Raw genomic sequence first — 17,635 nt, 5'->3', positions numbered from 1 at the left:
GCACCTCTCCACATGCACTGCCAGGGAGCCATGAACTCAGCACTGATGATTCTAGCTAGGATCAAGCATCTTAAGTTCAGGGGTTGCAATTTAGATCTCAAGTCATCCTAATACTTTCTGAGATCTACTTTCAAGCTGCCGTGAGTGCTGACATCTACAGGGATTAAATAGTGAATAGACAAAATATAAATTATTATTTATTTGCTTTATAAAGAAAACTTGATGTAATCTCAAAAGAAAACATTTGCAACTCACATCTAACCTAAAGTTTACATTCCTTTAGCATTTACAATGCACCATAAATGTCAGTAAAATAAAAGTGTTCAGGTAACAAAGCTTACTCTCTTGGAATTGTACAACAGGGAGGCTACTAAAATCTGCCAAAGCTTTGGGTACTTGAAAATCCCACAGGTCAGATTAAGTAAAAAGCAAATATTGCAAGTTTCTTTTCTTTGGAGTTGTAGAAAACTGTACCTTTAATGGTAACATTAATCTAAACACTTTTAATTCCTCATTTCCAGGTCTCTTGCATGCACCAGTTCCTTAATAAACTCATGCAGTACAAATGCAAATTACAAATAGCTAGTTCCTTTGATTTCTACGCAAACGTGACCCTAACAATCTGCCTAACCTTGGAAAACAACATACTGGTTAATTCTACACAGACTGGAGCCATGCCCAGTCACCACTGCCTGCCCCACTTTCAGAAGCTCAGAGAATGTCACATATCTTTTTGCTTGGTTCCAGACAAGGTAACTGGAGTAACTTTAACCTTGAGCTGACAAAAACAAGCCATAATAATAAAAAAACCAAAATGACACAAACTCTTTCTAGGCATGTATTTCAATAGATAATGGAAATGGAAGAAAGTAGAGCATAGTACAATCATGGTAGGTTACATTTAAGCTTAACACAAAAAAAAAATTTTTTTTACATTTTATTTGAGTACTAAGATTTTGGCTATTGAATTGAAAGATTCCATAATCCCCCTCGCCCCCTTCACAAACAGCACAGGCTACCAATATAAAGTATATCCATAGATACATTGAATAAGTATATTTGGCTACTACAGCGAACAAATCAGTAAGATGTTTTGATCACTATGCTACAAAAAAATTCAGATAATCCCCATATTAGTAGCTTTCCAACATTTATGATAATGTTCAACTGAGTAGAACATGAAATGAATTAAGATCTTTTAGTAAAAGGCAGTTTATCCAAAAATCTGTGATCTTCAAATGAAACGCTATGTCTTGACAGATTAACATACAATCCTTCCTTTAAAATAATATAGTTTATAAACAGATGTAACAATGTTTATGTATTAACTATATTAATATGCCTTAAATTCTATAAACAGTACTTACTGAAGAGTCATTCTTAAAATAAAATGCAGCTAACAGTCTTAGCAACTTACAACATTTAAAGTGAAGTAATTGTATCCCCCTTAGTGTTCAAAGTACTCAGTACTTGTCATACACATTTTAGTTTTTCCAATTATCTTTATTTTTGTGCTTTTTTTTTTTTTTTCTGTAACCAGAGATGCACAGTCCTTCCCCACTCCCATGTTCTGAATCCCAAATAACTTATGGTAAAAATACAAATTCTGATTTGGAAGAAAACATACAAAATATACACCATGTAGTGTGCGCACCTAAACATCTTGATTGTCAAGTAGTGCAAGTTTCCCCTTTGACATATACACTTTTTTGGTTTTAGAGACAGGAATTTGTTTCACTGATCTTTGCTGATGCCATTTCTTGCCATTTTTGGCAGTCTTTGTCCCTTCGTGTAAGCGTGGTACCAGAAGTGGAGAAACAAGACTAAAAACATAGAGCCATAAAGCCAAATAATAAACATGAAAATTGGATACTGGTACGGACAATCATCCATGATGTAGATTTGTCCTATATGGACTGTAATCATAATAAACTGGACCTGGAGGAAAAAGGTGAAGAAAATAAGTACTTTTAAAATAAATTACAAACTTACTACAGAAGTTTGAAATAATTCAGCATAGCTCATATGCTGAAAAACAGATAGTGGGGGAGTGGAAGGAAAGCAGGGAGCAACAGGGACACATTTAACTTCTTAATATGACACAGATGCACCTTTATAGCCCATCTCCCCAAAATATTATTCCACTGAAGAACAGGTTTACATAATAAAGGAAGAGAAGCTCTGGGACAAACTAATAAACTCATAGTAGGAGAATGGGATTCTACCCAGGCCAGTTCAGATAAAAAGGAAGGAAGCAGTGTTTGTCCAGTGACAGATGGGAAGCTCCTTTAGAAAAATTAGCCATGAAAAAAAAAAGGCAAGCAACCATTACAGGGTTGGGGAACAAGAATTCCCACCTTCCCTGCACACTAGCATGTGACAAAAAGACACTCCACATGAACTCCAAGTTAATAGTCCACTGGTAGTGCCTCCATGTCAAAAAGACCGAGTTATAAATATTCAAGCTACATTGTTCAGAGTTGCACGTGTTACATGAACTATTCTGCTAACACCAGCCCTGGTGCAAGCAGACAGGGTGCTCCTTTCCCTCCTCCATCAGCATCCTTGCTCATGATAAGCCAATTGTTTAGCCAGAAGGTGAATTTTGAAAATCCATCTATTAAAAGAGATGGGCATGAAAAAGCACCCAGAGGAGTAACCTTTTGAAAGTGACCTAAAGCTGATAAAACATTTAATATACTGCAAGAGTGGTTTTTAATGCTCTGGGTTGGAGAGAGGTAAATTTTCTAAACAGAAACATTTTCTGTGAAATAACAGACATCAAATTCTGGAGAAATAATTTTCCTTACTACATGTTACATGTAGTTACTAATTACATGTGTATTCTGTATGTTAATTATATTTTCGTAGTGTAAATTTATATTTTAATAATTTTTATACAAGCAATGAGTTTTGCAAATATATTTTCCTAAGTACTGCATAACTGAAAAGCTTATGTGTCTAAATCTGTGATTATAGTGAATGCTGAAGTCAGGACATTTAAGTGTATCACTGTGGAGACCTCACATCTTTTGTTAACCTCAATTAAATCATGAATAAATCTTAACATGAGCATAACTAAAAGGACATTAAATCTATGTTAGCTACAATCAGATTTTTGAGAGACGCATATGTGAAAAGCAGTTACTCACAAGTTGTATAGTTGTCATGTATTTTTTCCACCACAAATATTTATGATAGGCTGGTCCCAAAGAACAGATTCCGTAATAAGTGTACATAACAACATGCACAATACAGTTCAGCAAAGCATGAAATGTTCCTAAACCACCTGCAGAAAAATGACACACAGTAGTAGTATTACAGCAGGTATTTTAAAAGCCACTCAGGTCCTAGCAGATTGTTTGGAGCCAGGGTAAGAAAAACACATACCACAAAACCTTTCTTTGACTAACCCTCAAGGTATTTTACCTGAATTGGGTTGATACCAGTTCTGACAGATCATAGCAGTTTCCTGTCTCAGAAAAGGTTTATCTAAGCATTTCCAAAACAGCAGTAAAACCCAGCTGATCTAATTACCTGTAAAAACATTTTCATGAACTTTTTTGTTCTTCAGGTTCATTTTTTTATTATTTTTTATTAAAACACATATTTGATGGAGACACAGAAAATTTAGTAGAAAGCATTCTGGGTTTTGCCTCATTTCTGGACATAATGATGAACTTCAAAAAGTTGTAGGGAATAAGTGATAACTCTCTTCTCAATAGAGATTTCCAGATTCCCAAGGAATGAAATACAGTTTCAAACAGTAAGTTTTTGTAATCATGAATTAAGCAAAGGTCTCACAAATTCATTGTCAGTCTCAAAACATACTTACAGTGAAAGGCGAACTTAAATAGGACCCACTTTGGCATAAATTTATGACTGAAACTGGTAACACATGAGCATTTCAGAGAAAAGTAAGGAAACACTTCCTTTTCCATGAGATTAACCATGGAGCTACATGATCCTGCTCAGAGGAGTTTTATTTTAATGAATGCGAGAAATTAAGAGGTAAAAGGGATCCAAGATGCAGCAGATAGCAAAGTATTTTTAAAAGAAACATGAATATGGAAACAATGATCATCAAAAAGAAAACAAGATGACATAAAAGGAGACATTTAGTGAGAGAAAGGAGTGCCATTTTCCCATTTAGAATCATTCCAATTAAAAATAAAACATATTTTGTGTTTTTAGTAGTTCACACTAATCTTCCAGCTTGAGAGGGCATAACTCCTCCTGCTGTGATTGCAAACTTTCTTTGAAACTTAGCTATTTGTATTTTTAAAAATAATTTGAATGTTCTTACAGTTCAAATATACATACTTTTTTTGGCTTGCACAGTGAATATTCAGAAGAAAAAATAAATAGTAAAGCAGAGGAAAAAAGAACCTACTCAACAGTACAAAAATATGCTCCAAAAAGCGACACTGTACTAAGCACCATTTTATAATTCTCTATTTGTATCAGAGCAGGGAAAAACCAGCATCTCCATCCAAACCTGTTGTTTTTTTTACAGACAGGTTGAAAACTTGACAGATGCTGCTATTTAGAAGGAAAAGGACTGATGAAACTGAATACAAGGTAAACATCAGCAGGACCAAAATTCTTGGAAAAAAATTTAAACTTATCAAACAACAGTATTTGGAAAGATAAGTGTAAAGATAAGCAACAGAGTTTTTGGAATAAACACAGCTCTGCATAAACATGAGGGACTATTACTAGCAGAGCACAAAACAATCGTTGCACACTTTGCTGAAAGTAGTTGTCAAATTATCACACGGGAAATTTGAATCTGATGCCAAATCAGAAGCCTGTAGCTGGTATACTGATCCAACGTCCAGATAAAAAGCAGAAAGTTAATCACCTATAAGTGGAAAATTTTCAAGGTTGAAGAGAAGGGACTGCTGTTCGCTGCAGGTTTCCTTTTGCAGACCTATAAGCACACTGGGGTGTATGCCGAGACAACCATTCAGTTTTATTATTAATACCAGTTGCTCAGCAAGATTTGAGAAATACATAATCAATCCGCCACTTTCCTAGTAACAGAAGCTCAACAAATACAACAGAAGTATATTCATTTATACACAAGGAAAAGCTGCACACTGGAAAGGTTCAACAGAGCTACAAATTTTCTGGAGTGCTTCCAAGTCTTATTTTTGTATTCATAAAACAGACATTAACAGATCAGATTGAAAAGCAATGGAACAACTGCTTCATCAATTCATCACCAATTTTCTGGGACCAAAAAAAACCAAAACCAAAACCAAACAAGCAAAAAATCCCCACAAAACATGTTTCCAGGAAAAGTAAATAAACATGTACAAAACCCCGCTATTTTTCAGTAGAAACTCCTAAAAAAGCCTAAGTTGTCCCAAAAATGGATTAATAAATGACTGTGCATTTCTCTACTCTGTGCTTTTCAGACTATTCTCATGGTAAGTTGTCTTTTTTAGTGGTGCACACTGATAATATAGCATAGGAAAATGCATGCATAGACACACCAAGCAGGAAAGGAGAAAGTGAAGGTAAGCTGATAGTGGTCAAAGAATTTAAATTCAAAACAATTCAAATATGTTTCTTTAATAAAGAAGGTCCAGAAAAATATCTGTGTAGTTTTGTGAAAGCTGAAGTATTAGATGTAAATAAATCCCACACATGCTACCTAAAGCCAGTAAAAATAACTGCAACAAAGGCTGAATAATTCTCAAACAGGAAAAAAAAATTGAATGCAGTCCTCCCCTCCAACTCAGTTCTAACATTTCAGGGGGATAAATGGTTTTGAAGTAGTTTCAACAGAGTTATTTGCTTCATCTATCTCCCCTAGCAGTTATGATTTTTCCATCACTTCTCTTTTTCATCTAATAATGTTTTTTGCTTGTACACAACTCTCTTCTCTGCACCTCTTTCCCCCATAAGAAATCAACACTGCACAAAATGCTGTCAAATAGGAAAAATGAGTAATCCCCACCCATTTAAATAATTATGGTGATCTCAGTTGTTCCATAAAATACTGCAGAAATCTAAATTTAAAACCACTGATGTTTCCAAGGTTTTTAATTCTGTTTCTTCTTCTTTTTTTGTCTACCATGGGTAAACTTTCACTACCAGAAGATACATTTAACTTAAACTCCACTCTCTATCCACTACCTGCAGCAAATTTGACTCCAAACCACCAGGTCCATGGCATGATGGAATGATGAAAGACATGCAGGAATGTAACTTGGTTGTTTTTCTTACGCAGCACAAAAAATATCTGAAACAGATTTTTAATGAACAGAATGTTACAGAAGATAATCAAGCCCAACATACTTAAAGAAAACTGTTTGCATCAGTGCTGGTTGCTCACTACTATACATATAAAAGTTCTTCGCAGTTACAGTGTTGGAAGAAGAAGGAAAACTGAGTGAGTGTCTGGCTATGCAAACTAGTTTTCAAAAAAACTTAAAACCAGTATGTAAAATCCACCTGTGAAATCTCAAAAGCCAAGGCAAGTTCTGAAACCAAATATCAAAGGTTAAGCCATCACCTACATGTGCAGTAGTAGGTGTAACAGTGTAAGATGGACTTGCTTGGATTAAGAAGTCTCTACAAGCACCGGATTTTAAGTCCCCTGAACTATTAAGGAAAGGCCCTTTAAGAAAATTAACTGAGGGACTAACAGTAGAAAATACTATGTTAGAGAAATAGCACTTTATTATGAACTCTGACTTAGCTACCATTGGAAAACATCAAAATTGTACAGAATATAGGTAGGTATTCTTAATTGATATTGACAGGCAACATTTTAAAGGACAGGCATCAAGGGAAGTGTTAAGGGAAGACAGCAAGAAAACTGTAAGGAGAAGTCAGGTCATGGAAAGGGTAGTATCAGATGGCAAGCAAACAAACACAGAAGAAAAGAAGTCTGGTGTGCCAGAGAAAACATTTGGAATCAGCTGATTTAAATACAGCTAAGAAGTTACTTCTGCAATAAAACAAAAAAGCTGATGAGAAACAGGTACCTAATTGTCTGTATTCAAACAAAACAAATTTAAAAAAAAAAAAAAATCAGGCTCAGGACTAATTAAAAAGGAGCACTGTAACCTGTAGGGAATAAAGGCAAATAGAGGAATAAACTCGTCAGGATTTTCCAGTTTTAGCATTCCTGACACTTCCATTACCATTCAATTTGGTTTAGTAAGTAAGATCTTCCAGTGTTGAATCATGAACATTTGCAGATGAAAGTCAGATGGCCGGCTTTGCTCAGAGGATGTAGAGCATCCTCAGTGCTCATGAGTCAGCTCCTGAACCAACACTGTTGTGCCCCAAACAATAGGGCAAATAGAACTGCTGATTCCAACACCCAGAAGCTGGTTTGAAAATATCTCAGTCAATCCTATTTTGTGCCAGTCTTGGGAAGAGAGAAAGGTACATGGCGGCTGCTGGTGAGCGAGGTCTGCATTCTGCTTCAATGCATTGCTGCTCAGACTTTCTTTGAAACAGGTTAGACTGCCAGCCTGACATCAGACATCTCTATAGTCATGACACTTAAGGCAATCTCATGAATTTAGAGCAAGTAGTTACGGCAATTTTGTCTTGCATTCAGAGCTGCTGCTGATACGAATGGGGAAGATAAAATCTGAAGATGATGTGAAAAAAATATTCAGAATAATCAACTGGTTTTTATCTGCAGTGTTGAGACAAGCATTGCCATATCATAACAGATTAGTGTACTCAGCTGTTAAACAGACAAGTTATCCAGACTTCCTAAATATTTAAAGATGTCTTCCCTCATTAACATTTTTCCTGATAATGAAGGAAGAACAGTGTAACAAGACAATAAGATACAAAGAGATAATAGGGGTAAACATCCTGATGGCATTCTAATAATTGAAGCTTGAAGGACTAAATAAAAAGCAACTTATATCCTCAGCCCTGAACAGCACCAGTTCTTCTACTGTGAAAAGGAAACAGAACCACTTCTTTTATTAGGCTACAAATACTTACAGTGTCTAATAATTCAATGAACTTGGAAAAGAAGTAAAGCCAACAAGTTCGCACCATCTGCAAGAGTAAAAATCAAATTGTCAAATCATAAAAGTCATAAACAAAACTGAGCAGGACAAATAAGTATCTATATAAAGAAAATTACTGGGGCAAGTGATGTTCCAAGGTTGACAGAAATATTTAAATGTACAGTTTGTTTTTTCTTTAAAAACACAAAACAATTTTTAAACTTGAAGGAATTTTTAAACCAACAAGAACAAGCCAATGAATTCCTTGCCTCTTTCTTTATCCCAACCAATGAATCAACCCATCCCTCCAGTTAACTCACATGCTCTACATTATGCAAGAAGGCATTTCCATGTAGTGCACTCCACTCTACAACAGTGCATTCAAAAAGCAGGCTGTTCAAAATGCATTTCTAAAAATAAAGTAAATGTATAACACACTACTTTAAACGACCTGGTCTAGTGGAAGGTGTCCTTGCTTATATCAGGGATGTTGGAACTAGGTGATCTCCAAGGTCACTTCCAACCCAAACCATTCTATGGTTCTATGATAACAATTCATCTTTGTCAACTTACTCTTAGAGCTGTCGGTGACCTCGAGTAGTCAACGATATCACACCGGAATGAGTATCCTGTGGCCCAGCCTGACATAAGAAACTGGAAGAAAGAAAAAGGAAAGGGCAAAGATTAACTTTACATCTTTTGAAAAATTCATTAATTTTGGATTACTTTTGCAATCACTAAGCAGGAGGGGAAAAACTGTATTAAAAACACCTTAAATCAGCAACGTTGTCAATCATCTACCTCTGTGCGGGATAGCTACCACAAAATCCTTTGCTGTTGCAGATTAATGAATTTGTAATTCCAGCACCCCACCCATAGACAAGAGTTTTCTTCCTACACCCATTATTTCAGCATTAGTAACTGAAGAGAAGAAACAAATGCATCTTAAAACCAGTGTTAAAAACAACTTACTGTGTAAATCAGACCACAAAACCAAATATAATTCTTTTGAAAATTGCTATCACAGCTATCTTAATACTAAAAAGAATACAACACACCATCTTAATACTTTAACAAAACCAGCACAACAGAAAGCCATTGCTAATTATCATTAAAGACAAGGTACAAATCAATATGCACAATATATATATAATACCATAATTTCTAAAATTCTGCTTACTTAAACTGCGTGGTTCGATAAGTTTTCCACGCATACGAGTGATGAGAAGCTACAACTGAGAGCACACATATGACCAAAGGATTATATGTACCAAATATAATTTAATCTTTTCTCTTGGAATATATTAAAGTTTGGACAGGAGCAACAGTATTAGTATTATACTTGGCTTATTCTACTGCCAGCCACTATGACATCTGTATTTTGTATCTGTTTACAAAGTGCTTCTCATCATCACCGTCCACTCATGCATGGTAAGAGCTTCACCTCTCCTAACAGAAGCAGGGCTTTAGTCCTTTTAACTTCCTAAAAGAACAGATTGCTTAAAAAAAAACATGTTTTTTTTGGAACACCAGCAAGACTGTACAGTACTAAAATACCCACCAAGTGACTTGGTTCCAAAAAGGGAAAGAATCATCTTCTTGCTTACCACCAGATAATAGCAGAAATTCAATCATTTACACTCTGTCCATGCACTCTTTCATGAAATTGTAACATGGAAGTCTTGACAGCAGACTTATTGAATACTGTGGTAGTGTCAGACACTAACAGAAGTTTAATTTTTTTCTTTGATTGTTTCTTTGTGGTTTTTTTGGTGGGGCTTGTTTGTTTGTTTGTTTGTTTCTGAGGTCTATAACCAAAACCAAACCTGGAACCAAATTCCAAAAGGAAGTTTGGCAATTTTTAAAAAAATTGACTAAATAGCAAAAGCATTCATCTTGCCCACCAATTTCTGAACAACAGTCATGACACAAAGTAGCTGCTCCTGTAGTGCCTTTAGAGAGGTTAGAAGAAATGTCAGGTAGCTCACTGTAACTCATGATAGGATTAATGCAAATCAAGCTAACAGGAACATACCCTGTCAATTTGGCACAATAATCTGACAGCTTTTTATTACTAGTTTGCCAAACCTGAAATAGCCACATAGCCTGAGAGTCACACAGAGGGTCAGTACTAGAATATGGATGCTTCACCAAGCAAACGTGTAAGGCTGTCATCCACACAATACCATCAACAAATAGCTACACTTCAAGAAACCCCACCAAAGCTGACCAAACCCCAACAAACAAGTAAAGCCCAACAGCAGTAAAATCTCAACATTGCTTTCAGAATAAAGAGAATTTGCTATTTTGGGGCTGTGGGGAAAATCTGTGTTAAAGATATTCATAATTTGGGCTTCAGGGGGAAAGCAGGGGGCAGATGTTGGAGGTTTTTTGTTTAGAGGGTTTTTGTTTGTATGTTTAAAGGACAAAAATGCCTTGAACTAGATTTTGTTAACATCTGCCATTGATTTCTGTCATTTAAAAGGCAGATCTAACTGAGGATTATTTCGCAGCAGACATACTCTATACAGCATTTGAAACATCACTTGTTGTTCCTTCCCCTTAAGGGCAGGTGGTCACACTATCACCTAGTAGGACAGAAACAATTACAAAATACTAAGAAAAGCATATTGTCTGCTTTACCTGCTGCAGTATAAAGAATTCAAATTATGAAAACTTCAAACTTTTTAAATTATATATAATGACACAAAATGTTTCACATTCTCTCTTTCTAGGTAAGAGTTATTCCCTTTTTCAAAGAATAACTAATTTAGCATACAGCTTGGAAGAATATAATTACTGCCATGACAATAATATTTTTTTGAGAATTGCAGTGTGGGAGTTACATTAATAAATTTATTAAAAGTTAGTTGTTAAAGACATGAAATACATAAATACTTTGCAAACACAGTACTTACTTCATATGTCATATATAAAGAGAGGGCTACCACACTAAAATTGTAAAACGTCATGATCTGCCTGAGTTCAAAAGGTTTTTTATTTTCCATGAGTTTGGGTCCCAAGGAAGTGACAAAATAAACATAGGTTCCAATGATAAAAGTTGTTGGAAAAGGTGAAGACATGAGTGGCCAGCCTTCCAGCCTTGGATCTAGAGGGAATAGGGGGGAGAAAAAAAAGAAATCAGATGTCTCCAGTACTTACTAAAACAGCTACAGAAAAGTATTTAATTCTTGATGGTCTAGGTTTTTCTGTCACCAATCATGTTTCAGAGTCCATTCACCTCAAATCCATACTGACTATATAACAAGGCTTAACCCATAGATAACAAGGTTTAACTTCTTTCTGCATCAGTTTTTCACATATAATGAAAAGGAGACACAGAATCATGAGTGACATGATCTTCTGCCTTTACAGCATGACAAAGCACACACTTTCATACAACAAAAAAGTTGTAATACGACAAGCAAGTGTTGTAAGTTACTCCACAGTTATCCCAGAGAGCCATATTGCAGAGGCACCTCCTTCTAAGCACACCCCTCTCCTTTTCCCTGCAGATGAGGCTAGCAGGTGTTTCATCTGAGCATCACCATGATTCCACTGCATCCTTCTGTGGTTCATCACAGAGTCCCAGCTCACCAAAGACTGCCATATTTCTCCATAAGTAGGTGAACTGATACAAACCTCATGTAATTTTTATTTTCTTTAATATTTTTTTATACTGACTTCTGGAAGATTTGGTTCAGAATGATCCCAAACTTAACTACTGACTCAGTAAACTATTGCCTTCATGGTTTGCTGCTGTATTTTAAGGGTAAAGTTATAGTACTGTTATTTTTGTCAGTGTTTAATTCATAGCCAAATGTTTTGAGTCAGCGACTTTTCAACCCACAGCATTCAAGCAACCTTTAACCCATGAGACCCTCTGATGTGGTTAACAGCCACTGGAAGGGTAAAAACAGATTGAGGAGGAGACCACATTATAATGCTGCTCACAGCTTGTAATGTGCCAGTGCTGCTGCCCACAGACCAAGGAGGACTGTGTGACCCACAGCATGAGGAATCTGCTCCTTTGTACTGCAAGAGAACCACCAGCTCTTTACAACTGACTGTTTTTTCTGCATCCAGCCTTGCCCTGCTCCCACCAAACCTTTCCTGATGTTCTTCCCTGCCTGATCCTGAGAAAATCATGTTCCACCACTAACACTATGATACAAAATGCCAAATGCAAGCACTGTTGGGCATGGAGACAAAGAACTCAAGTTCTGCCGTCATGGACGCTGCAGCAGAAATGCTTGCTCCACCCCAATCCACTTCACCCCCATGAGTCATACTGATTGAACTCCCTTCTCACTTGCGTGCTGTGCTTCGACAGAACAAGAAAAGTGGTGCTCAGCTATGCTGGAAAAGATAAATCAGTAATCTTATCTATCAAACCTTAACCACTTTTCAATTTTTTTCCAGGAATTAGCTAATCCTTGTCACTATCTGTCTACCACAGTGAGAAACACTGCAATTGATGGGTCTTAACCCCAAAATCGAGGTCTTCTCTATCAGCTTTTGGTAAGCACACAGAATTACAGAGTGGCAACATAAAAGCAAAGTGTGATTAATATCCCTTACTAATTGCAACAAGAGACTAACATCCCTTTTCAAAATACCACTGTGACAGAGTTAATTACTGTGAGGACTAATTTCAAAATACTGAAACTTAACAGTTTGGGGTTTTGTTTTTTTTTTTCATTTCGCAAAAGCAAAATACAGTGACACCATGTGCCTGCATTAATTAACTGATAAAATGCAATTGTTCGGTAATGAAAAAGAGTTAAAACTATACATTCAGCACCATAGGAAAAACTCAAATGATATATTCCGGCAAGCCAGAGACACTCACAGGAGAATCACTGTCTGCACTTTATTTACTCCGAGTTTATGTCCATAAACTGCCTGAGTTTTGTTAATTTCCTCTTTTAAAATGCAGAAACTAGACTGCCATGTTAATAAGTAACCTGACAAGTCTTAAAAATATTCGTAAGATGACAAAGCTACTTTAAAGTTGATAAACAGCACACCTAGCATAGCTACACATTGCTATTCAAAATTATTGGGAGTTAGTACATTTTAGATTTAAATGACTCACCGGCATCTTTAATCCATTCATCATACAGTAGCACAGCCTTTGATGTCAGATTGCTAAAGGCCATTTTCACTTGATAAAGATTTTATGATTCTGCCTGCAGAAAACAAACCAAAACAGAAATATGGATTTTTGTCAATAAAATAAAGACTATTGTAAAGTTTTTTGGCAAAGATTTTCAGGAAACAGAGTGGTAAAAAAAGAGAAAAGGCTAACAGAACACCATATGTGAAATACAGATCAGGGAGTATTAGCTGGCCACATCCCACTATCCTTGGGTCTAATTTATAGCTGGGCTGTTATGCACAACAATATGATTTTGCAATCTCTATGTACAAACCAGGTACTTCCATGCCATAAAGTATTATCTCAATAAACTGTGCTGTGGTTAATCATTACAGTTAAGGGGTAAATATGAATAAACAAGAGATGCTTAAATTAATTTTTATCACCATCTCCACTTAAAGTCCAAACCAATTATATGTGAAGAAGTTCAGCTTTGCAACATGTATTATTGGGAAAAAAAAAATTCTAACAAAGAAGTATTTCTAAGGTATGTGGGAAGAAGAAAAGGTACCAATATCTCAGCATACTCCTTTTAAATACAATAATTAGCAATGTTAGTATGCAAATCCCACTCCGATGAATCAACTGTTTCCACACCAGGATCATGGACTGTCATAGTACCAATGGTAATATCATTAACCCACAAAAATTATCCAGCACATCCACTTTGCATGCAGTACCTCCTACTTATGTAAAACTTTTCAAAGAAGTATGCTTATATGAATACTGATTTTTGCTCCACAATCACGCACTCATCAGCTCTTCCCTTGCCTCATTCCCTCTAAAAAATACCTTATAAAAATCCCAACACATTTGACAGTGTCTCTCCCATACCCACTCATTGTCTCATTTTACCATATGAATTCTCCCAATACCCCCATGCAATCTTCACACTGTATTCACCTTTATTAGTAGTATTTATTTATTATTTCAGGCTGCAGCACACCTTGATAACCAGCTCCCTTTCTCTAGCAGCCCTCCTGCATCTCCTCCAGGCTAAGTCAGCAGCAGGCTTAGAGAGCTAGCTCTTCCCTCATGATGGTAATGCGTCTCTCTCCTCATATCCCCCCACTATCATCTCCTCATTTATCTTCACCTGAACAGTCCAGAAAAACAATTTCACCCTTATTTCCACTTCTACAAGTACATCCTATTCACTGCTATTTCACAGGAGTTTTTAGCCACAACACTCACCCTTCATTTCAAGATGCAACACAGACAAGCCTGCCTCTGTTAGAGTTCATCGGATCTACCTCGTCTCCATTCTCATTCTGCTACCCACTTGTTTTCCTAGTTGAACTTCTGTCCTGTGTCTCTGAATATCTGAAACCACCATCAATTTCACATTTGGAAAATATTCCCTCTGCAAGTCTCTTTTAAGTTCACATTTTCTAGAAATATCATCCTCCAGCATCAGCATTTCCCAATTCAATGTCACTGCCTTCATGCTGACCATTTTCACACATCCTGTATTCATGTTACAATGTTTGCTTCAGCATGCTATGCTGATAAAGGTGGTGACAAAACAAGAAGTAGGGGGCATCCTCTTTCTTTACCAATGGAAACATGAGGAGCCCTCTTGCTTTTGACACTAGTGATCACATGAGAGAAAGGATTTTATGGTTAGAGGCAAGTTATAAATGTTATTATCACCTTGCTCCATAAGCCAACTATGGATGATATCAAACACACATAAATCCAACCCTGTCCTGAACACCAGGTACTTCAGAGTGCTCAACTGTGACAGCCAAGCAATTCAGCCATAACTGGTGCTGGGGAGGAACCACTGAAAAATGTTTACTTTATAAATAACCATTGTATTAAATTGTTAGACTGATTACAATAAATTATCCTTTTAATCCAGTATTCTTTCAGTTCCAGACACATGAGAGCAGTTTGTCAAGAGAAAAAGCATGGCAAACTGAAAGTACTTCATGCAGTGGTTATAATAAAATTCTGCCAAAGCCTACAGAAACCTTTGTGCAGTGTATGGCTCAGTTTTTCAACGAATATATTCACTATATGCATTCACTAAACACTGAATAAAAATAATCGCATTACATTTAACTGGTTACTTGGTAAGAAAAGTAGTTTACTGATTTCACTGCCACTCAGTTTTCCCACCCTCGCATTACTGGAACTCAGACTGGCTAACTCAACATGCTGACCAAGACTAAAGTTAAACAAGAAATCTGCTTCAAAACAAGCTCTTAAAAATCCAGAAAATTCAGTGTAGATTCTGTCACTAAATTAATTGCCGTTTAATATCTGTGTATTTGGTTTGCATAGCCAAGCTTTGGTAGTTGGGGGGGCTACAGGGTGGCTTCTGTGAGAGGCTGTGAGAAGCTTCCTCAGTGTCCAGCAGAGCCAATCCTTGGTAGCCCCAGTAGCTACCCCTTGGTAGCAGCTGGCCTAGGCTAGGCCAATTAGAAATGGTGATAACAGCTCTGTGATAACAGATAGAAGAAGAAGAAGAAAAAACACCCAACTTTTGTGCAGTCGTAATTGCCACCAGAGAAGAGCAGAAGGAGAATATGTGAGAGGAAGAGCCCTGCAGACACCCAGGTCAGGGGAGAAGGAGGAACAGGAGGTGCTCCAGGTGCCAGAGCTGAGGTTCCCTGCAGCCTGTGGTGCAGACCATGGTGAGGCAGCTGCAGCCCTGCAGCCCATGGAGGTCCCTGGGGATGCAGAGATCCACCTGCAGCCCGTGGAAGAGACCCGTGCTGGAGCAGGTGGATGCCTGAGGAGGAGGAGGCTGGCAACCCGTGGAGAGAGAAGCCCACAGAATAGCAGGCTGTGGCTGAAGGACTGCCCCTGTGGAAGAATGACCCACATTGCAGCAGTTCATAGAGAACTGTTGTATGGGATGGATTCACATTGGAGAAGTTCATGGAAAACTGTCTCCCATGGGGGAGACACCACACTGGAGCAGGGAAGGACGCCTCTCCCTGAGCAGCAGCAGGAATGACATGTGATGAACTGACCATAACCCCCGTTCTGTGTCTCCCTGCACCACTGGGAGTGGAGGAGGCAGAGCTGGGAAGGAGGGAGGGGTGGGAGGAAGGTGTTTTAAGGTCTCATTTTACTTCACACTATCATGCTCTAATTTAGTTAGCAATAAATTCAGTTAATACCTCTAATTCGAGTCTGTTCCACCCATGATGGTATCTGGTGAGTGATCTTCCCCAATTATTATCTAAAACCATGAACCCTTTGTTGTATTTTCTCTCCCCTGTCCAGCTGTGAAGGGGAATGAGAGAGAGGCTTTGGTGGCCACCTGGCACCAAGACTGGGTCAACCCACTACAATGGGCTTGGGGGTGTTGATTGTTACACCCTCTTACAGTTGTTATTCAACAACTGCAAACTCACAAATAGACAATTCTTTACATTTACTCACTTGACTTCTCAACTTCACTTTAATTTTTGCATCAGAAGTCAGACAAACATGCTGTCAGTGTTTAAATAGTAATGCTTATACCTGCTAGGCACTGAGGCCAAAAGCAAGATTTTTATCTGGAATCAGACTATTTCCAACAGATTTCTTCTGCCTTTAGTAGAAAGGCAGATGACAGTGAAATCTGGATCCTGCCATACTGATGGCAAGGGATATGTCCCACCTCTCCTGACCCCAGCACTCAAAGCTCCCCTTCCTTTAAAATAGTCCTCAAAAGTTTAGATAGCAGAGGCTCTCAGCCTTCAAGATTTCTTTTCTGTTCATAATCAAGCAAGATACAACTCCACCACAGTTACCAAATGTCTTCTGAAAGTTTCTGGAGTTCAGTAACTATCCTTGAGAGGATTTACACAGAAAGCAGCCCCAGCCTCACCATTCAATAGTGACTGATCAATTAGTATGAAGCAAAATACAGTAAGTTAAACCCAATTACTTTAAGAAATAATGTCTGCAAGATAAAGTGCTGTTCAGAACTTTCCTACAGTTAAAAGGTTTATTTAAAACCAACATCTATATATGACATTACTATTTCACTTTTCATGTGCTTTACAATTCTACCTATTTTCTTAACTAGCTACCCAGATTTCCTGCATAAATCCATTTCTGTGAACAATACTTTACATTAGTGTTAGGTTTTCAGGATAATTTTTTTGTTAACTACCTACAAAAAGGAGGGCTAATGGCAGCATGGAAATTGTTTTGTCTTACCGTGTTACACTTAGTTCACACACATATTCATACACGCTGGAACACAGTATGATCGAGGCCTGGGTTTTTTTTAATAGAAGAGTGAAAAAAAAAAAAAAAAAAAAAAGGAAATCACATACTTCCACACAAGATAAACAACTAGCTTGTGCTTCATCAAGAAAAACAAACTATTTTTGAAAGACTGCTTTTTACAGTACAACTGTGTTGTTAAGAAGTAACCTGACAATGCTTTGACAATAATGCAATCTTCCAAAAGGTTTGGCAGTTTTGTAGGCTACAGAAATTATCTTCTAAATGTGTGATTGGAAAGAGTTCA

The 17,635-nt window shown here is 37.2% G+C and overlaps 1 protein-coding gene across 1 annotated transcript; it reads right to left on the bottom strand.

Moving 5' to 3' along the window:
- Positions 1-825: 825 nt before the first annotated feature.
- Positions 826-17,378, bottom strand: ELOVL7 (ELOVL fatty acid elongase 7). Its single transcript, XM_042028295.1, has 8 exons — positions 17,320-17,378; positions 13,093-13,186; positions 10,913-11,103; positions 8,568-8,648; positions 7,987-8,043; positions 6,148-6,253; positions 3,153-3,289; positions 826-1,938 (listed from the first exon to the last, which is right to left on the bottom strand). Exons 2-8 carry the CDS (start codon positions 13,154-13,156, stop codon positions 1,735-1,737), a joined length of 840 nt encoding a protein of 279 aa, XP_041884229.1. The 5' UTR covers positions 13,157-13,186; positions 17,320-17,378; the 3' UTR covers positions 826-1,734.
- Positions 17,379-17,635: the final 257 nt, after the last annotated feature.

This window comes from Corvus kubaryi, unplaced genomic scaffold (assembly GCF_017639235.1).
Source record: "Corvus kubaryi isolate FWS band 111438036 unplaced genomic scaffold, C.kubaryi_AGA036_p1.0 37308, whole genome shotgun sequence".
NCBI classification, from domain to species: Eukaryota; Metazoa; Chordata; class Aves; order Passeriformes; family Corvidae; genus Corvus; species Corvus kubaryi.
The sequence above is the reverse complement of the archived record's forward strand: the minus strand, read 5'-3'. Positions and strand labels throughout refer to the sequence as shown.